Source organism: Rattus rattus, chromosome 2 (genome assembly GCF_011064425.1).
Source record: "Rattus rattus isolate New Zealand chromosome 2, Rrattus_CSIRO_v1, whole genome shotgun sequence".
In the NCBI taxonomy this organism is placed as follows: Eukaryota; Metazoa; Chordata; class Mammalia; order Rodentia; family Muridae; genus Rattus; species Rattus rattus.
In genome coordinates this window covers 101,963,052-101,985,790 of record NC_046155.1, presented here as the reverse complement: position 1 = coordinate 101,985,790, position 22,739 = coordinate 101,963,052, and the positions used below count along the sequence as shown (strand labels likewise).

The window sequence follows — 22,739 nt, the reverse complement described above, 5'->3', positions numbered from 1 at the left end:
AACAATTGGAAAAAGAATACTATACATTTTGCCCTGTATTTCATTTTACTAAAACTGGGAAATGTCCAAAAATATTATTTCTTTCTGGTTATCTCGATATATCAGTCGTGGAGCATTTGAGTTCCAAGTTCAAGTTATATATTTAAGATGTTTGGTTTGAGTCAAGAGTATTTAGCCTTCTTTCATTCTTGCACATTCATCTCCAGTTTTCAGTGATAAATGGATGGATATATAGACAGACAAGAGTATCCTACATAAAAACTTCTAATCTAGTGCCAGGTATAAAATGAAAATAATAACTTTTTATTGTTATTATTTTTAGCAATTGAAAACGAATTTGAATACTTGTGTTCATTGTGCACAGTTCATTCCTCATCATCTGAAAGTTATATTCTAAAAGAGAGCACATGGCTAAAAGTATAGTAGTGATATGATAGAACTGACAATGAGAGTTCTTCTTGAAGATGGAACTGTTAAGCCATGTCTGGACAGTGTGAGGAAATTCATATTGCTCGGATGACTGGAGGGACAGAGAGGTTCTCAGGGTGAGGTCTGCAGCTGTGTAGAGACTGAAATTCTAAGAGACCCCACCATGGGTACATCTCCCAGCTTCTCCAAAGGAATACATTTCTTGATCAGGGAATACCGCTTCTACATATGTTAGTGTATAGTTCTGATGATAAGCTTAGGAGTGCTATATTCAGTGTTGCTTTGCATTTCCTTGTGAGCTGAGCACTGCGTGAATGCATAATTTAGTTGTAACTTCGTCAGTACGTCTATCTACAAGACTGCTGCCGTTTTTGTCTTCTATGAAATTTCTGTTGCCAAGAAAGACAGGATTACAGTTTTCTCTGACAGAGTGAGATGGCATGGTGTATTCTTGGTTGTCAAAATCCTTGTGTAGTGTGGAGTTTTTAGTTGGTGAATATTCACAATGTGGGGAAAGCATGGTGCATTCTATATAATGTCAATTACCTAAGCATATGTATCCTTGCAGGATCTAAAACGACACACAAAGCTGAGCTGCTTGTGACTGGGTGACTTTGTTGTTTTTGCCCTCTTGTGTTTTGTTTCCTGTAATGCACATAGTTAAAAAATAAATGAAATCTTCTTTTAAAAGTTTTTTTAAAAAAGAAAATGAACTTGAATCTGATAATCCTGGAGATTTAATTCTTTTTACTGTATTCCTTCTTTCACAGAAGATAACCCTGGAATATGCAAATTTTAAATGTCTTCTCTCTAAATATAGCAGAAAGACTGCCAGAGACAAATTTTAAACACGTTGCCATTTATATTAATTACAACATTGGAACTGGAATAAAGTCCCGAATTTTCTCTGAAAATAATTGTGACAGTAGCAGCTATTCCTATTGTCCATTGTGTGATGGCATTGAAAACTGCAGAATTCTCAAAGAGCAATACATACAATTAGTGGCAACAGTGTGATATTTATCACAGAGAGTATGATGGAATGTTAGAGAACATTTAAAAATTCTAAGCAATTGAATACAGAAGAGCCTCACACATTCACCTATACAATTCTGTTGGTAAATACGCTAACCTCTATGTACGGGTTCTCCGCATTGAAAATAATCATGAACTAAAGCTATCATAAATGTTCATGACTACCTTGTTACAATACAACCCAAATTATAGCATAGAATTATAGCATAGAACCATTACAATATAAAACACAGCAAAGTTTGCACAAAGAAATCAAATTCTTTTAAAATAAAGTAAATAAAATTAGGTTTATATTAGAATTCATATATCCATTTGACACACTATGTTTATTTGTTTGCATAAAATATAGAAGAATAAATAAGATTTCGTTGCTAATTTAAAATTTTTAAGGAACCATTTTAGCAAAAAAATACATTTAGTACTTTAATCTCCATGAAGTCTCTCCTTTTTGGAGTGGATACCTAGTGTTACTCTTACACTAGCCCATTAGTCTGTTGGTATTCCTGTTGTTTTCTTTATATATTAGATTTTTATATACACTCATTGTCGTACGATATCATGCTTGCCAAATTATGACCTAATAAATCATCTAAGATTCTTATTTGCTTGCTTTCCTACATATCAAAATCATGTTTTAACCATTTACTTGGGGATGTTTTTCACAGAAGACGTGATATTTGGAGACTTTGGAACTTGTGAAAACATACAGAATGTTCCTGTGGACTATATTTATTGTCAGTTTGTTGTTAATGATGAGAAAAGAAAATACATTGATCTTTACAGAATTCTTAATTGTTTTTTAACAATTATTTTTTCATAATTCAAGATTTATGTATCTCAAATATTTTGCAAAGTATCCAAATAAAATATATTTACCTTGTATAGACTGGGGATAAAGTTTAAAATTGATGTTTTAAAAACACAAATCTCTAACAACCAATATCACTGCTGAAGATTTAAGGAGATAAATTATTGATCCAGAAGCACAGACATCCTGAGACCAGAGGACAGACTGCCACCTCTGAACAGCTCTGCCCACATCCCTGATCCAAGGGGAAACTGCATAGTTCCTCTGGACACAGGAATATAAGAGTCAGCCACCAGGACCTGTGGTTCTGGTCTGCGCACAGGACTGAACTGAACCAGCTAAACAGTTCCCTGCACCCAAATCCCGTGGAGGAGAGAGCTGGACCCTCAGAAGTGTGAACACTCCTGAGAAATCAGAGGAGACTACCCTCTGCCCACAGTCCACACACAAGAGGGAATTGTCTAGTGCCAACTGTGCCCCCTAGGTGCTAGGACCTAGAAGCAATCAGGGGCAGGATGAACTCTCGATCTTAAATACCTATGCTCCAAATACAAGGGCACCTACATACATAAAAGAAACCTTACTAAAGCTCAAAGCATACATTGCACCTCACTCAATAATAGTAGAAAATTTCAACACTCCACTCTCATCAGTGGACAGATCATGGAAACAGAAATTAAACAGAGGCATAGACAGACTAAGAGAAGTAATGAACCAAATGGACTTAACAGATATTTATAGAACATTCTATCCTAAAACAAAAGGATACACCTTCTTCTCACCACCTCATGATACTTTTTCCAAATTTGACCATATAATTGGTCATAAAACAGGCCTCAATAGATAGAAAGATAGAAATAATCCTATGTGTCCTATCACACCACCATGAGCTAAAGCTGGTCTTCAACAACAATAAGGGAAGAGTGCCCACTTATACATGGAAATTGAACAATGCTCTACTCAATGATAGCCTGGTCAAAGAAGAAATAAAGAAAGAAATTAAAGACTTCTTAGAATTTAATGAAAATGAAGGTACAACATGCCCAAACTTATGGGACACAATGAAAGCTGTGCTAAGAGGAAAACTCATAGCGCTGAGTGCCTGCAGAAAGAAACAGGAGAGAGCATATATCAATAGCTTGACAGCACACCTAAAAGCTCTAGAACAGAAAGAACCAAATACTACCAGGAGGAGTAGAAGGCAGGAAATAATCATACTAAAGAGCTGAAATCAACCAAGTAGAAACAAAAAGGACCATAGAAAGAATCAACAGAACCAAAAGTTGGTTCTTTGAGAAAATCGACAAGATAGATAAACACTTAGCCAGACTAACGAGAGGACACAGAGAGTGTGTCCAAATTAACAAATCAGAAATGAAAAGGGAGACATAACTACAGATTCAGAGGAAATTAAAAAAATCATCAGATCCTACTACAAAAGCCTATATTCAACAAAAGTCAAAAATCTGGAGGAAATGGAAATTTCCTAGACAGATACCAGGTACCGAAGTTAAATCAAGAACAAATAAACCATTAAAGAGTCCCATAACTCCTAACGAAATAGAAGCAGTCATTAAAGGTCTCCCAACCAAAAAGAGCCCATGTCCAGATGGGTTTAGTGCAGAATTCTATGAGACCTCCATAGAAGAACTCATGCCAATACTGTCCAAACTATTCCACAAAATAGAAGCAGACAGAGCACTACCAAATTCCTTCTATGAAGACACAATTACTCTTATATAGAAACCATGCAAGGAGCCAACAAAGAAAGAGAACTTCAGACCAATTTCCCTTATGAATATCAATCTAAAAATACTCAATAAAATTCTTGCGAACAGAATTCAAGAACACATCAAAACGATCATCCATCATGATCAAGTAGGCTTCATCCCAGGAATGCAGGGATGGTTTAATACATAAAAATCCAGCAATGTAATCCAAGATATAAACAAACTCAAAGATAAGACCCACATGATCATTTCATTAGATGCTGAGAAAGCATTTGACAAAATTCAAAGCCCCTTCGTGGTAAAAGTCCTGGAAAGATCAGGAATTTAAGGCCCATATCTAAACATAGTAAAAGCAATATACAGCAAATCAGTAGCTAACATCAAACTAAATGGAGAGAAACTCAAAGCAATCCTACTAAAATCAGACTAGACAAGGCTGCCCACTTTCTCCCTACTTATTCAATATAGTACTCAAAGTCCTAGCCAGAACAATCAAACAACAAAAGGAGGTGAAAGGGATAAAAATTGGAGGGAAGAAGTCAAAATATCACTATTTGCAGATGATATGATAATATACTAAAGTGACCAAAAAAGTTCCACCAGAGAACTACTTAACCTGATAAAGAAGTTTGGCAAATTGTTGGGTACAAAATTAACTCAAAGAAATTATTATCCTTCATCAACTAAAAGGATAAAAAGGCTGAGACAGAAATTAGGAAAATGACAGCATTCATAATAGTCCTAAATAATATAAAATATCTTGGTGTGACTTTAACCGAGCAAGTGAAAGATCTGTCTCTGAAGAAAGTAATTGAAAAAGATCTCAGAAGATGGAAAGATATCCCGTTTTCATGGATGGGCAGGAATAATATAGTAAAAATGGCCATTTTGCCAAAAACAATCTACAGATTCAATGCAATCCCCATCAAAATTTGTACTCAATTCCTTATAGAGATAGAAAGAGCAATTTGCAAATTCATTTTGAATAATCAAAAATGCAGGATAGCAAAAACTACACTCAACAATAAAAGAACTTCTGGGGGAATCACCATCCCTGACTTTAAGCAGCATACAGAGTAGTAGTCATAAAAACAGGCAGTCTCTGTACCAGTGGAACACAATTGAAGATCAGTGGAAGACAATTGAAGACCCTGAAACAAACCCACACTCCTGTGGTTACTTGACCTTTGACAAAGGAGCTGAAATGATCCAATGGAAGAAAGATAGCATTTTTAACAAATGGTGCTGGTTCAACTGGAAGTTAGCATGTGGCAGAATGAAAGTCAATCCATTCTTATCACTCTGTACAAAGCTTTGGTTCAAGTGGATCAAAGACCTCCACATCAGACCGGATACACTCAAACTAATAGAAAAATAGTGGGGAAGAGTCTCAAACACATGGGCACTGGGGAAAATTTCCTGAAAAAAACACCAATGGCTTATGCTGTTAGATCAAGAATTGACAAATGAGACCTCATAAAACTGGGAAGCTTTTGTAAAGCAAAAGACACTATCATTAGGACAAAACAGCAACCAACAGATTGGGAAAAGATCTTTACCAATCTTACATCTGATAGAGGGCTAATATCCAAAATATACAAAGAACTCAAGAAGTTAGACTCCAGAGAGACAAGTAATCCTATTAAAAGATGGGGTACAGAGTAAACAAAACATTCTCAGTTAAGGAATATCAAATAGCCCAAGAGCACCTAGAGAAATGTTCAACACCCTTAGTCATCAGGGAAATGCAAATCAAAACAACCCTGAGATTCCATCTCACACCAGTCAGAGTGGCTAAGATAAAAATCTCAGGTGACAGCAGATTCTGGCGAGCATGTGGAGTAAGAGGAACACTCCTCTATTGTTGGTGGACCTTCAAACTGGTACAACAACTCTAGAAATCAGTCTGGAGTTTTGTCAGAAAATTGAACATTCCACAACCTGAGGATCCAGCTCTACCTCCCCTGGGTATATATCCAAAAGATGCTCCAACATTCAAAAATGACACATGCTTCACTATGTTCATAGCAGCATTATTTATAATAGCCAGAAGCTGTAAAATACCCAGAAGCCCTTCAACAAAGGAACGGATTAAAAAAAAGTGTGGTATATCTACACAATGGAGTACAACTCATTTGTCAAAAACAAAACTTCATGAAATTCATAGGCAAGTGGAATGAACTAAAAAATATCATCCTGATTGAGGTAACCCAATCACAGAAAAATACATTTGGTAAGCACTCATTGATAAGTGGATATTAGCCCCAAAGCTCCAATTACCCAATATGCAATCCTCAGACCACAGGATGCTCAAGAAGAATGATGACCAAAATGCAGATGTTCCCACTCCTTCTTAAAAGAATTAAAGAAACACCCATAGGAGGGTATATGGAGGCAAAGTTTAGAGCAGCAATTGAAAGAACGGCCATTCAGAGCCTACCCACATGTGGCCCATATATATACAGTCACCAAAACTAGATAAGATTGATGAAGCTAAAAGTGCATGCTGAATGGGACTGGATATATATCTCTCCTGAGAGACACATCCAGAGCATGTCCAATACAGGGGTCAATGCTAGCACCAAACCACTGAACTGAGAACAGGACCCCCTTTGGGGGAATTAGAGAAAGCAATTAAAGAGCTGAAGGGGCTTGCAACCCTATAAGAACAACAATGCCAACCAACCAGAGCTTCCAGGGACTAAACCACTACCCAAAGATTATACACCTCACTCTTGCCAGTGGAGTCACTGTAACAGAAACTAAACAGAGACATCGTGAAACTAACAGAGATTATGAATGAAATGGATTTAACAGGTATGTACAGAACATTTCACCCTAAAACAAAAGAATACACCTTCTTTTCAGCACCTCATGGTACCTTCTCCAAAATCGATCATATAACTGGTTACAAAACAACCCTCAAACCATACAAGCAATAAAATTGATATGTACCATATCAGACCATCATGACCTAAAGGTGTTCTTCAATAACAGCAAAAGCAACAGAAAACCCACATACATGTGGAAACTGAATAACTCTCTACTCAATGATAATTTGGTCATGGATGAAATTAAGAAAGAAATTAAAGACTTCTTGGAATTTAATGAAAATGTTGACACATCATACCCAAACTTATAGGACACAGTGAAAGCAGTGCTAAGAGGAAAATTCATAGCACTAAGTGCAGTGGTAAAGAAACTGGAGAGATCTTACACTAGCAATTTAACCACTCACCTGAGAACTCTCGAAAAAAAGAAGTAAACTTATACAAGAGGATTAGAAGGCAGGAAAGAGTTAAACTTGGGGCTAAAATCAACCAAATAGAAAAAAAAAAGATCAATACAAAAGAATCAGCAAAACCTAAAGCTGGTTCAATGAGAGAATAAACAAGATAGATAAACCCCTAGCCAAACTAACTAAAGGGCCGAGAGGCAGTATTCAAATTATCAAAATCAGAAATTAAAAGGAAAACATAACAACAAAAATGGAGAAAATTCAAAAAATCATCAGATCCCACTACAAAAGCCTATACTCAACAAAACTGGAAAATCTAGATGAAATGGGTGTTTTTCTAGACAGATACCACATATCAAGTTAACCAAGACCAGGTAAACTTTCTAAACAGGCCCATATTCCATAAGGAAATAGAAGAAGTCATTAAGCCCCCACCCCAACCAATAAAAAGCACAAGGCCAGATGGATTTAGTTCAGAATTCTACCAGACCTTCAAAGAAGACCTGATACCAATATTCCTCAAACTATTCCATAAAATAGAAACCACAATTACTCTGATACCTAAACCACACAAGAACCCTACTAAAAAAGAGAACTTCAAACAAATCTTGCTTATGAATATCGATATACAAATACTCAATAAAATTCTTGCAATCTGAATCCAAGAACACATCAAAACCATCATTCATCACAACCAAGTAAGTTTCATCCCAGGGATGCAAGATTGGTTCAGTATATGAAAGTCCATTAATGTAATCCACTGTATAAACAAACCCCTCCAAAATCACATGATCGTCTCCTCAAATGCAGAAAAAGCATTTGACAAAATACAACACCCCTTCATGTTAAAAGTATGGGAGAGATCAGGAATTCAAAGCCCATACCTAAACATAATGAAAGCAATTTACTGCAAACCAACAGCCAATATCAAATTAACTGGAGAGATACTTAAAGCAATCCCACTAAAATCTGGGACAAGACAAGGATGCCCACTCTCCCCATATCTATCCAATATAGTACTCAAAGTGCTAGCTAGAACAATAAGACAACAAAAAGAGATAAAGTGATACAAATTGGTAAAGAAGAAGTCAAGGTATCACTATTTGCAGATGATATGATAGTATATGTAAATGATTCCAAAAATTCTACAGGAGAACTTCTCCATCTGATAAGCAACTTCAGCAAAGTGGCCAGATATAAAATTAACTCAAATAAATCAGTAGCCTTCCTTTATAAAAATGACAAACAAGTTGGGAAAGAAATTAGGAAAACAATTCCTTTCACAATAGCCACAGATAATATGAAATATCATGGGGTAACTCTAAAAAATAGGTGAAAGATCTTTACGATAACAATTTCAAGTCTCCCAAGAAAAATTGAAGAAGATCTCAGAAAATGGAGAGATTTCCCATGCTCATAGATTGGCAGAGTTAACATAGTAAAAATGGACATCCTACCAAAGGCAATCTACCGATTCAATGCAACACCCATCAAAATCCCAACACAATGCTTCAAAGACATGGAAAGACCAATTCTCAAATTCATCTGGAAAGGCAAAAAACCCAGAAAAGCAAAAACAATTCTTAACATAAAAGAACGGCTGGGAGAATCATCATCCCTGACCTCAAGCTCTACTACAGAGCAGTAGTGATAAAAACTGCACAGAATTGGTACACAAACAGACAGGTGGATCAATGGAATAGAATTGAAGACTCAGAAATAAAACCACACAGTTATGCACACTTGATCTTTAATAAAGATGTCAAAAATATTCAATGGAAAATAGAAAGCATTTTCAATAAATGGTGCTGGTCTAACTGGCTGTCTGTATTTAGAAAAATTGTTTAATTCTAAATCTCATATAGAATTAGAAAAGAGAAATAGGGAAAGTACCTTTTTAGTCTACCACTTTAGAGAATATCCAGGACCTATTACTTACAGCCAAATTGGGAGGGGGGAACACAAGATTCACAGAAAAGATGCTTTGCAAAGTTTCACTATACTGTGCCTTTTGGCCCTATCTGCTACTAAGGAACTCTTCAGAGGCTGTGACAGAGCCAGAGCCTGCTGTGTCATGCATGATGAGGCTCCACGAAAAATATCTGAATCAATGTCTCTTTTTTCATCTTATACTTTTTTATAATTCATCTATTCTCTCTCTCTCTTTAATATAAGACAGAAAAAAAATGGAAGAGAAGCAATTTTGGTATTACCCAGCATATAGATAACAATGTATAGATATTTCAAAAATGCAGCTTTTGACACTTCTATGAGACTCAATCTCATAACAACTGTCCTATTTCTCGTGCTCTTAAAACATTTCCTTCCTCTCTCCCATTATGATCCCAGAGCGAAAGCAGCAAAAGCCAGTTATAACTGAGCTCCACAACTCTTAAATCTGATCTGATGCAGTTTTCTGTAATGGTCTCCCTCTCTTGATGCAAATAGAAATTTCCTTGATTAGAGGTGAGAATTATATTTATCTAGTTGTGTGTGTGTGTGTGTGTGTGTGTGTGTGTGTGTGTGTGTGTGTAGTTAGAGATTATGCTACCATAGAAAGGTTGTGTTAAAAGTTCTCCTCAAAAAGGCCTGGTTAGTTAGCTAAGTTTCTAAAACCAGAAATGACTTACCTTCTATTGGTAAGTCTCAAGGTCAAATAGAGAGCTGTTATTTACCACCAAGGTATTAATATCCATACTACGACCTTAGAGTTATAGTGCCATACTGGACAATGTTGTAGTTCATAGGCACCAAAGTAGAGTAAGACGAGAGGTTGTTTTCATCATTTGATGGTCATATGGTATGTTCTGATATTCTGACAGTTTGTCCTCCGGAAAGATTATTGAGAAAGCGTCTCATGTATTCTAGGCTTGCTTCAATCTTGCTATGTAGGTGAGAATGGTCTTGAACACCTGTTCCTCCTGTTTCCACATCTCTGTTGATGGGATTGCAGGTATGCAGCACCATATCAAGTTACATGAAATATGAGAATGTAAGTAAGGGCTTATACATGCTAGGGATCACTTGCCTGAGTTTATATTATATATTAAATGGAATAGTTTTGATATTATTAGATAATAGTACAATTTATGTTTTTCCTACTTTAGGAAACATTAAAAAATAAAAGCTTCAAAGTCAGAATAATCAAGAATATACAAAGAGATATCCAGGTCTCTTCAAATTTCAACTATCTATAAAGTTGAATTTATGCTTTTATTTAAAATAATCAATGTGTCAACTCAAGAAATACAGTAGTAAGAGTTTTATCTTCTATCCTGTGTAAAGAATAAGTTACAAAATATAAAAAGTTTTAAATGAAATCCAAATATATAGCTGAGTTACATTTTAAAAAACAAAGAACAGGAAGTAGTCCATTAGCAGACTTTTCAGGTATCATATTTGATGTATCATTTGTGTTGCTTGGTGGTTAGTGTTTTCATTAGGGTCCTTTTCCTGTGGTGAACACCATGACCAAAGAAACTTGGGGAGGAAAGTGTTTGTTTGAGTTTCACTTCCACATCACTGTTCATCATCAAAGGAAGTTAGGACAGGAGGTTAAAGTGGGGAAGAACGTGGAGAGAGGTGTTCTGCAGAAGCCATAGATGTGTGCTGCTTACTGGCTTGCTCCTCATGGCTTGCTCATTCTTCCTTTTCTTAGAATTCAGGCCCACAAAGCCAGGATGGCACCACTCAGACTGAGCTATGCCCTACACCATCGGACACTAACTAACAAAGATCTTAAGGCATCTCTCCTTTCAGAGAACTCTATCTTATAAAATAACGCCATAAAAAGTCAGAACAGATAGTTTTATTTTTGTTTTAAGTCACTCATAATTTCCAGAAGATATATAAAACTATCACAGTTTTGTGACATTGCTACAATGACAGAATTCAGAGATAGGATGCAGGGATATGAGATTTGAATGAGCCATCTTTTAATAGTTTATGTATGATCCTAGTGGTTTATGTTGCTAATAAATATATGTTTAGTAAGTTCTTTAAAAACATCTGAATTACAAATACAGGTTTTGTTTTATTTGAAATGGAATTGCATCACTGCCTCCTTATCTCCCTCCCGAACCTCGCAGTTATTTTTTCTCAAACCCTCTCATGCTCCTCACTTTCTAGGTGACTATCTATGTTTTATTGTAATTGTTGCGTGCTTGAGCACACACACACACACACACACACACACACACACATATATATATACATATTTGAGTTGTCTTTTTTTCTTTTTCAGTCCATTTTTGTTGTGTGTATCTTTATGATTTTAAGATAGACCACTCTGGACTTGACAACAGCAACTCCTGAAGAGAAGCTAATTCTCCTTGTAACAACAGACATTAAGTGCCTGTAGTTCTTCTTCTGGGGTGACACCCTGAAAAATTTCACCTTCTATATTAATATGTCTCTATATAGCTATTGCTTATATCTTGTTTATGCGCCCACTTCTAAGAAAGATTCCACAGTAAAATCCCTTGGATCCAGACTCATAAAGTATTTCAACCTTGTTTTCTAGAATGCTTGCTGCCATAGATGTACAAGCATTTATGTAGATGTATCCACTGGGGCTATGTTCCTGATGAACTGTTAATTTCTACAAAGTGTCCAGTTGAGTTTTTCTATGACACTGTCCACTTGATGGGAAGAAAAGATCTTCTTTGATGATGCGTAGTACCTATACTACTCTACTCTACTATACCTGAGAATTTGAAGTTAGGGATCACAGAAGAGAGAATGGGCCCTATTTGTATTTCTGAGTATGGGTTTCCTCACTCATAATATTTTCAAGGTCCATTCATTTACCTTCAAATTCTATTATTTTATTTTTATCTAGAGTTGAGGAGTTTCATCATTACGTGTTTTATCATATCTTTCTTCTGTGTTCATCTCTTGAAGAATGTTTAGATTTTTATTTTTCAATACCTTGCTACTGTGAATAAGGTAACTGTAAAGATAACTGAACAAGTATTTGTTCTTCAATCAGTCATGGAAAAACAAGCACTCTTTACTCAGGCAAAAAGTGCTCAAAATCAACTTTAAAAAGAATTTGGAGTGAAAAAGAGATTGTTTATCTTTTATTTACAACTATTGACTCCATCATCTTTTTCCTCCCCATGCAAGAAAATGACCAGCCATGCCAATGTCTCAAACTCTGTGTATCAAAATTTCCCAGATAGAATTACCTGTGCTCTTCTGCAAATAGGACTCTATACCATTTTACTGAATAAAAATGGCTGCTTCTTCTCAGCAGTTTCTGGAATCAAACTTAACAAGACAGTAGTTGTCTGCACTAGAATTATATGTCTGGCTTAAATTTCTACTATTGACTTTGTTATTTGATTTCCCATGATTGTACCTGGGTAGACTTTTTACGGCCATATGTTTCCTAGAATAATCACTGTGAATTGAGGGCGATGACCAGCTCATTTCACTGTGTGCAAGTTTCTAGAAAGAGTAATTTGTTCCATTTGAGAAAAAATGTTGAAAGACTTAGCCTAGGTAAGTGACAGCCAACATGGAAAACTGTGGTTTTGATCCAAATACTAGTTTATTCTATCTCAAAGACTACATGTGGATGAACAATCAGGGGCCATACGCTCTCCAAACCAACAAAGTAACTTACCTTAGTGAATCAGTTAAAACCATGTGAGATCTTTAAAATAAATGAGTAATAAATAACAATCAAATCTGAGGGACATTAGTAGGTTTCTATTGAAACATTTTGCTTGATTCCTCCTGCCTGAAATGTTGTCAACTTCATCAAATTTCTTGAATATTTCTCAGAGAGTGATCACAGTTGAGTTCTAGAATAAGGCAGTGAGAACAAGCGAAGCAAACTCATCTGAATCTGCTTGGTCTTAATGCTGAAGATGACAGGGTTCATGAAAGGGGGGAAGAGGAAGCAGATGTAGCTCACTGTGATATGAACAATATGAGGAATATTCTTTCCAAACCTGTGAATAAATGTCAAACCAACCACAGTGCCATAGAAAACCAGGATGCAACAGATGTGGGAGACACATGTGTTGAGAGCCTTAGTTCTCTCATCTGTAGAAGCAATGCTCATGACAGTCTTGAGAATCAAAAAGTAGGAGAAACAAATAACCAAAAAATCCAAAAGTCCCATGCAAAATACAACCACAACAGGATAGAGACGATTGAATGTGATATCAGCACAGGCTAGCTTGATGACATCTTGGTGTAGACAGAAAGCATGGGAGAGTACATGGGATTGACAATAGGGAAACCAGTGCAGGCGAATGATTATTGGCATGATTGACAGACCAGCCCTCATCACTACACCTATGCCAATCTTTATTACCCTAGTATGAGTAAGGATGGTGGTATACCTTAATGGGTTGCGAATGGCAACAAAACGATCATAGGCCATGGCAAGCAAGACCCCTGACTCCACAATAGAAAGAGTGTGGATAAAGTAGGCCTGAGAGAAGCAGGCTCCATGGCCAATTTCCCTGTGATTTAACCACAGTACACCCAGAACTGTGGGCATGGTGGTCAATGTTACTCCAAGATCCGTAGCTGCCAACATACCTAAGAAATAGTACATGGGCTCATGGAGGTTATGGTCATCTTTAATGAGGAAAAGGAGGGTGCCATTGCCAAGCAGGATGGAGATATAAGCCATCAGTAATGGGAGAGAGATCAGGTGATGGGCTTTCTCCAGACCGGGGAAGCCTGTGAGCAGAAATGGACAGTTTGAGGTGTTGAGCCAAATTACAGGCATTGCAGGTACAAATTCGCCTCAGGTAAAATGATAGGAAAAAGTTCCTTATGGTTGGCCTCTTAAAGATGCTACCTGCTGTGTGGATATTCAGAGCTATTGTTTTTCAACAATAATGGCAATTCAATCATTCCCGAGGACTTTCTAGATATAGAAAAACAGGATATATAAATAACATGAATTTTTTGAGATTATTTCAAGAGTACTGAAATGTACATTAGAGACTAGCTATGTATGAAGAATAGAGCTAGATCAGCAGTTTTCAACCTGTGGGTAAGGAACCCTGTGGGTTTACGTGATGTTCTCACAGAAGTCCCACATCAGATATCCTGCATATCAGATATTTATGATTCATAGCAAAAGCAAAATTATAGTTATGAAGTAGCAACAAAAATAGTTTTAGAGTTAGGGGTTCACTACAACAAGAGAAACTGTATTTAAAAAGTCACAGCATTAAGAAGGTTGAGAGCTATTGTTGTAGATGAAATCTTTGTAAATCCAATACTCCATATAAAGTAAAGCAAGAAATCGCTATAACTGAGTAGCATTCTGATAGTGTTGGTGCTTACAAAGTATTTTTCATGGTGTTATCTTTACTGAAAGTGTTGAGATTTGACATACCAACTTGACAGAATAAATGAGACCTAGAGAGTCAGAACACATCTACGTATTGTTTGAGAATCAAGTGTGGATAACTAATTGCAAAATAATATAACCATATAAACAAACAAATAAAAGACAGTTAAGTTTAGACATTGAATAAGTGCCCTGTGGGTATAAGAATTATTCAGTTGATGAAATTCTAGAGTTTGGAGGAGGCTACATGATTACAGAAAACTGACTTTTTTGTGTGTCATCACAACTAATAAATACCTCTTTTTGAGTAGAACACTGCTCTAGTATAGTCTTGCTTCTCATAACCTCTTCCCAAAAATATGTTATCATATATTTTAATAATATGTTTCATTATGTATAATACTTCTTAATAATATGCAGTAAAAGATGACCACATGAAGGCATATATAAATATATGGCTATGACATCACCTACTTAGAGAAGTACAAATAGAAACTGGATAGACATGCTCACATGAACATAATTATTGTTTGAAAAGTTCACACATGCATGCTGGTTTTCTTTTAAAAGCTATGGCATTAGATGGCATTTAATGGTGCTGAGACGGCTTTGGGGGTTCAGAATACTAAGGTACCATTGGATACATACAGACAGTTGTGTTTCAGCATCACCCAGAGAAATATAGCCATGCACTTTTCAGTTTGGTGAAGGTTATGCATCACACTGAATCTTAGTGTACTTTCAGACATTACTCACATGATCCATATTTATTGGGAGAACATGTCTCCTAGATGGCTGGACTTCTCTCTTTGAAATTTGAATTCCATGTCACAGCTGTCACTTTCTAATTGGAATGAAATTGAGGAGCCACTTAAGATCTGTGGTTGTCAGTTACTAGGGATGTTAAGGATTCCTGTCTTCATCTTGCTTTTAACACGAAGTATAAGAATTCATAAGGATTGCTAAACAGAATAGATTCCTCACTTTGACTGTTGTATTACAAAAGTTGCACTGGACACACATCTATATGATTTATCCTGATGATTTTCAAGTCATCATATTTTCTTATGAAGCCTAGAAAGAAAGAAAGAAAGAAAGAAAGAAAGAAAGAAAGAAAGAAAGAAAGAAAGAAAGTAGAAAGCAGGGAGGTTTGAATTTAAGCAAATATACTGCACTGGATTTCAATTGAGCAGCAGATGTTGTGCCCAGCAAGTAAGGAAAGGTAAATCAGAACTCATGACATTTCCAAAGATTACATTGATTCTGGCACTTGGAAAATAGGGAAAAGCACATTTTTTACCATGTCAGAAAAAGTAGACAGATGACTTTAGAGAAGAAATGACAGGGCTAGAAGTCTAAAGGTTGGAAAATTAAAATTTTGGACAGGAACTCAAAGGGAAACCAAAATACACAATTCATCTCAATGGCCCCTAACTTGGGTTCACAATCTTCTTTGCACTTCCCATTGTATTAGTTGTGCTAATTCATTATTATTAACTTTACTAATATTATTTAGGAATTTTATACATGTATCTAATAAAATAATCATTTTTAATTATTCCCAGATACTTCCTTCATACCATGGCCAAAACTCCCTTGCCGTAACTTGATGTTTTCTTTGATTGTAGACATCACGTATTACAACCCCTCAAGAAGCCAGGCTGGAGCAGTGTAGGAGAGTCATGAGGACCCACAACCGTCACCCATGGGTTCCTGCCTGAGAATGCTACTCATTCTCTCTAGTGAAAAGTCAGATGCCTGTGGCCTCTTTTACCTCATCCTGGTCCCTGTAAAACCCCAAAGAGCAGTACATTACGTTCTCCCACTAACCTGAAAATTTGACCCTGTCCATTCTTTAATGACATTGTCATGAGCTTCAGATATTTAGTTCTCTGAAGAATTTGGTCATAACACATTTTTCATCAGGCACAGCACAAAAGCCTGCCTGGTATGAGCATTTATTTCAGAAGTATTTCCTTAGGGATAAATTGTAATTTAAGTCACTCATCGCCCCTCCTTTCTGGTTGTCTTTCCTATTCTCCCTGTCTCTCCATTTCCTTCCATGTTCCCTCCAGTGTACTCTGACCCTCGGGATTGTGGAATATTATAATTAGAAGTTCTAAGTCCTTCACCTATATCAGGGTTTTGGCTTGAGCCTATTGACAGAAATGTAATTTCACACTATTAAGATATGGAAAACAAACACACTGGTTAGGAGTCTGGACTGCAACTGTTTCAGGAAAGTATATTTTCTACCCTAGTTTAGAAATCTCAGACATACATGTAAAATGGGAAATGTGTATAAATTAGAGAATACGTAAGTGAATGGTTTTGTTGATTCAGGAGTCCTAAGAAAATAAAACCCTAAACAATATTTATATTACTGCTAATCAACCAAATGTACATATTCACTAATGTCTAATTATTCAGTGATAGGGATAAGAATACCAATCCAGTTTCTAAACTTTCTACCCACAATGATTTCTGCCTATGACAGATAGTAATAGAGATGGAGCAGACACTGAGGAAATGTCCAGCTAATGCCTGGCCTAACTGGGTCTTATCCTATGAGAGCACAGCCTTGAAAGTCTTAGTAATATTCTGCTGTGCTCGCAGACAGGAGGTTAGCATAATAGTCATGTAAGTGGCTTTATCTAACAGCTGATGAAATATATGCAGAGACATACATCCGTACTTTAAGTGGAGCTTAGGGAATCTTTTAGAAGAGGAGAAGAAATATTGATGGAGACAGAAGGATGAGGGATGCAACAAGCAAACATACCAAATGAAGTAGCCTAGGTCTGTAGGGCTGAAGAGGATGAACTGTCAACCAGAATGCATACGTAGAATGAACATATGGCCCCTACAAATGTAAAGGGATGTACAAGTTGGTCCTTATATGGGACCTCTAACAGCAGGAGCAGGGACTGTCTCTGACTCCATTGGCTGCCTTTGTAACTCTTAACTTTAACTTGGAGGCCTTGTCTAGCCTCAGTAGAAGAAAATGCACCCAGTCCTACTACAAGCTGATATGACAACTAAGGTTGATATCCATGCGAGATTTCTTTACTGAGGAGAAATGGAGAGAGAATAAAGAGAGACGTTAGAGGGACTGGGAGTAAAGGAGGAAGAGAAAGCTGAAATTGGGATGAAAAGTTTATTAGTTAATTAAATGAGAGTTAGGACACACAGCTATGGAACCACACACTAGTACTCATTAATACAAATTGTAACATGTGCATAATTGATAAATTTATGTTTTAAATGTACTAACACATTATACTACCACCCAAAAGGAAAAGAAAGAATGTGATGCCTTTTTCTTTAACTTTAGTCATTCTGATTGGGGTAAGTTAAAATGTGAATGTAATTTCAGTTTGCATTTCTCTGATGGCTCAGGATATCAAAAATAAATATATATGAATATATAATGATATGGAAATTAAATATTTCTTATTGTTTAATGTTTTAAGTAATTTTGTATATTGTAGATCTCAGTTCTCTATCAGGCATGTAGCTGGCGAAAAGTTTTCCCTCCTATAAGCTGGCTTTTCACTTGAATGATGGTGTCCTTTGTAATATCTAAGATTCTTTTAGTTGCGTAAACCATGTTTCTCAATTGTTAGTTTTGGGTGAGGAAGTTTACTTTCAGTGCATTTATTAAGTCAAATGGGGCATTAAAATTTTTGTTATAAAATAGACTTTGTATGAGATGATTTTGTTCAACAGTACACTAATGAAAGGCTGAGCACTCAGGAGAGCTAGCCTTTCTGGTTCTGTAGGTTACATAGACTAAAGACATTTTCCAGCAAGTTTTATTTTGAGCTTACAATGAGTTCATTGGGCATAACTAATCCCATCATAGACCACGTTTGGTATTGGTATTGGTGCTCAGAGCACAGATGATCCTGAATCTCCCATTGCAACTTTTTCCTCCTTTTCTAAAAGATATACACATTTAATTCCACACAGATAAAGAGATATCTCCTTTTCTAACATTTAACTGTTGTTTTTTCTTTTATTGAAAATAATTTTTTACCACATAATATATTTTGGTTGCTATTTCCCCTTCCTCCCCTCCTCCCACTTACTTTGAATCTCCCCTCCCATCCAGATCCACACTCTTTCTGTCTCTCATGAGAAACTGAACAGGCTTCTAATGCAGAAAAATAAAATAAAGTAAAATATAATAAACACTAACACATTAGAATAGGGAAAAAGAAAGAGTAGGGAAAGAGCCCAAAGAAAAGCTTATTACATCATTCTCACCCAATACTCACTGCAGAAGTCTAGCAAGAGGTTTACTTCCGTATCTCCTCACAGCCACAGTGTTAAATCTTTGTCACAGCAGCATTACAGAAGGATATAAGTACTCACTAAATAATTTATTCTACCAACTAAGGGGTAATTTTGCAGTTATATGATCCAAATACTTAACATATTTTTATTGAAAATCATAGTGATAAGTAAAATCATAATGACTATAGAAAATGTTGTGTTGTTTAATAGTGCAGTGGAATATTAAGAGAAATGTTGCTTAAAAATATAAAACAATACACACAATATTCAAAATAATCACTTGAGAATTGTTGAACACGTAGTTTCTTGCAAGTAAAGTTAGCACGTTGAGTAGTTTTCATTTATATGGGGCTTTACAGTGGCAAACTCACAGGACAGAAATGAGATAGCTGGTGGTCAAGGGCTTGAGGTTATTAGACTTAATGAACCAAAATCATCTGCAAACGTCTTGAAATAATGCCAGAATATGCTATTCTTTCATTCTAGTAGGTACAGCATGAATACCATCTAATGGGGATGAAGCATAGGTTGTTGATTATGCTTCAATGAACATAATATTAATTTGAAATTAAACTGAGTATATATAAATACTATCCTAAAAAGTTATAAAAATATAGTTTTGTGGGTTTTATTTTTATTAACCATATGGTTTACTTATTTAATTTTAGTGTATGTATTTGAGTGTTTACTTACACCCACTCATACATGAAAGGTGCCCACAGAGATGAGAATAGCATTGGATACCCTGGGACTAAGTGAGAAGATGGGAGGCGTATGTCAGTGCTAGGAAACGAGAAGGGTCAGCTGCACGTGCGGCAGTGCCTTCTGCTTTCCAGCCTCCCCTCTATTCTCTTCGTGGATGTTTTTGGTCACCTGTCCATTCAAAAATTCTGTTAAACAAGAACAAAACAAAGTAGGAAAAACATAATTTGCCTAATAATAAAATATACAATATATGCAAAACTCATAAAATATTTTCTAAAATCTGACATATTATGACACTTAGAAATCCCATTATACAAAGGAAAATACCATCTACATCAAAACATCTGTAGATCGGTCCCCAGCTCCGAAAAAAAGAACCAAAAAAAAAAATCTGTAGAGATATTACACTAGAAACATATAAACATTTGAATATTATCTATATCAAATGTTGAGATGTTAAGTTAGGAACACATAAATATTCCTAATGATGCATAATGAAGGCATTTATTTACTAAATAAGTGTAATAAATGAATTTGTCTAAATTATCCCAAATTTTAAATAAACAATACAAAGACATGAATTAAAGACAAAATTTTTCAAGTCACCAAAATCTTTCTCTATTAAAAGTTACTCTTCTGTCACCATTACATATTGGTAAATCTGGTAATCATAAATGTATACTGTGTCCTACTCTATCATTTAAAGTGATTGAAGCAGAGGCTTATATTTCCAGCTTCATCCTATTCATGTGATAGAACAAGGTAGCTATTTTGCTGAAGTCACACCAACACAAGATATCTATTGGTGTTTGTTTTATTATGTTGTAAATTATTAAAGAGCCAAAGAAATGAGATGGCAGATCTATGAACACTCAGGTCCAGCAATGCAGAACTTCCTATAACTCCAGATTCAGGGTGGGGTAAAGATTTGGTCATCAGGAGGCACCTACCTATCCTACCATACATGTATATAAAATTAGAAAATAAAATGAATCTTTTTTTAAAAAACAAAACCAAACTCTTGACCATACTCATGCATTATATTGCCACATGGATAAGCTGAAAATCAGAGATCATGTGTGCATCCTTAATATATAGACTGAAGTAAGAAGAATCAAAAATATAATTCAGTAATTTCATGAAGGGATATATCCATAAAGTTACTTTTCTCCTAATAGGAAGAAATAAATGCACCCTAAATCCACTGGTCATGATGTCATAATGCGGGAAAGAGTTCCAAATAAATTAAACTCAACCACTCATGTTTGTCAGTACATTCTAAGCTCATCTTCTAATATATATATAATATATATACATATATATATGTATGTGTATATTTGTAAATGTCAATCATGAAAGTTGTGGTAAGAAGCAGAAGTTAAGCTTCAGTTCCTCACAGTCTTCTGAGACTGCACTTCTTTACCGCTAAGAACAATCACTGTGGACCTGAGGACTTAGGTTCCATTCAAGGAAAACAGTCTCTGGATTCTCACTCGTATCTGTTGAGTCTTGATACTGTATATAATGGGGTTCATCAAGGGTGGGAAAAGGATGTAGACGTTGCCCATGAGGACCTGAACCAGTGGAGAGAGATGCTTCCCAAAGCGGTGAACCATGGTCAGACCAATGATGGGGATGTAGAAAACCAAAACGGCAGAGATGTGAGATACACACGTTTGCAAAGACTTGATTCTCTCCTCCCGGGATGCAATGGACAGAACTGTGTGCAGGATCATCACATAGGAGGCAAGAATGAGCACTGCATCCAGCAACAGGGTGCAAATCACCAGAGACAGAGCATAGAAACTGTTAAAGCGGATATCTGAACATGACAGTCGAATCAAGTCTTGGTGCAGGCAGAAAGAGTGGGAGAGGAAATGAGGCCGGCAGTAATTTAAGAACTTCAGGCGGATAATAACTGGAGGAATGAGCATAGAACTCCTACATAAAATGGCCACTCCAATTTTTATGATTCTGTCATTGGTTAGGATGGAGGAATAGCGTAGAGGGTTGCAAATGGCAATGTAGCGGTCAAGGGACATGGCGAGGAGGACCGAGGACTCCATGAAGGACAAACCATGAATGAAGTAAGACTGTGCAATGCAGGCATCAAGGCTGATCTCTTGAAGGAAGCTCCAAAGGATGCCCAGCACCGTGTGCACAGTGGACAGCCCCATGCAAAGGTCTGTGAGGGCTAACATGGCCAAGAAATAGAACATGGGCTGGTGCAGGCTTGGCTCTGTCCGGATCACATGAAGTATCATGCAGTTTCCCAGGAAGACCATTGCATAGATGACTGAGAAAGGAATGGCAAACAAGATATAGTAGACTTCAAGGCCAGGAAATCCAGTGAGAACAAATATAGAGGTACTTAAGTTTGACATCAAAAAAAGAGACATTGATAAAAAGTGCAATATATTCCTGGAGTGCTATTCTACATTACATATCCCATATTAAAATTTCTAGTAATATGTATCGATCTGGGATAAAATATGAATTTCTGTAAGCAGAGAAACTTAGACCTAATCCTTTTAGGTGTAGCAGCATAGAAACCTCCTGTACAGACATAAGCATAGACCATTCAGACCTAGTGTTAAAAGAGATCAGGAAAGCAGGGAGTTTTATGTTGAAACAATAATGTCTATGGACTCGGGGGATTTAGATTGTCTACTGTCCTTCTGAGAATCAGTCCTCGAGGACATAGACGTTGTTCACAGTGATGTCATGGTGAGTATACTCCTCAGAAGAATGTGAAACTCATGGGAAATTTTCCTCATTGGTACTAGAGGGACTTTTCACTGCCTTCAGGTCTTAATGATCCCTACGGAAAAAGATCAGCTGAAGTAACATATCTGTTTTAGAATATGACCACTAATGGAAAAGAATCAAAGCAATCTTAGCTGAATCTGTACTTTTTAGTGAGTATCATGGTGCTTAGCTTCTATCTGAATTATTTGTCTAAATTATTTAAATTATATATTGTATTTTTCTCAATCTATAGGAAATGCCTCTTACCAAATCACATTATTGTTAATTTTAATGACCTCATTTGTAGCATAAAATAATTCACAAATATTTGAAACTGAATGGGCCTAAAAATATATAGAATTTTTATAATCTGTGAAATGTCCGTTTTAAATAAATTGGGCATTTGAGAATGTGGCACATGTT

At 36.2% G+C, this 22,739-nt stretch overlaps 2 protein-coding genes across 2 annotated transcripts; both read right to left on the bottom strand.

The window, feature by feature from the left end:
* Positions 1–13,037: 13,037 nt before the first annotated feature.
* LOC116894023 (olfactory receptor 51B6-like) lies at positions 13,038–13,991 on the bottom strand. The gene has a single exon (XM_032895739.1). It carries the CDS (start codon positions 13,989–13,991, stop codon positions 13,038–13,040), a length of 954 nt encoding a protein of 317 aa, XP_032751630.1.
* A 7,031-nt stretch (positions 13,992–21,022) lies between these two features.
* LOC116894022 (olfactory receptor 51V1-like) lies at positions 21,023–21,967 on the bottom strand. The gene has a single exon (XM_032895738.1). It carries the CDS (start codon positions 21,965–21,967, stop codon positions 21,023–21,025), a length of 945 nt encoding a protein of 314 aa, XP_032751629.1.
* Between the last annotated feature and the right edge of the window lie 772 nt (positions 21,968–22,739).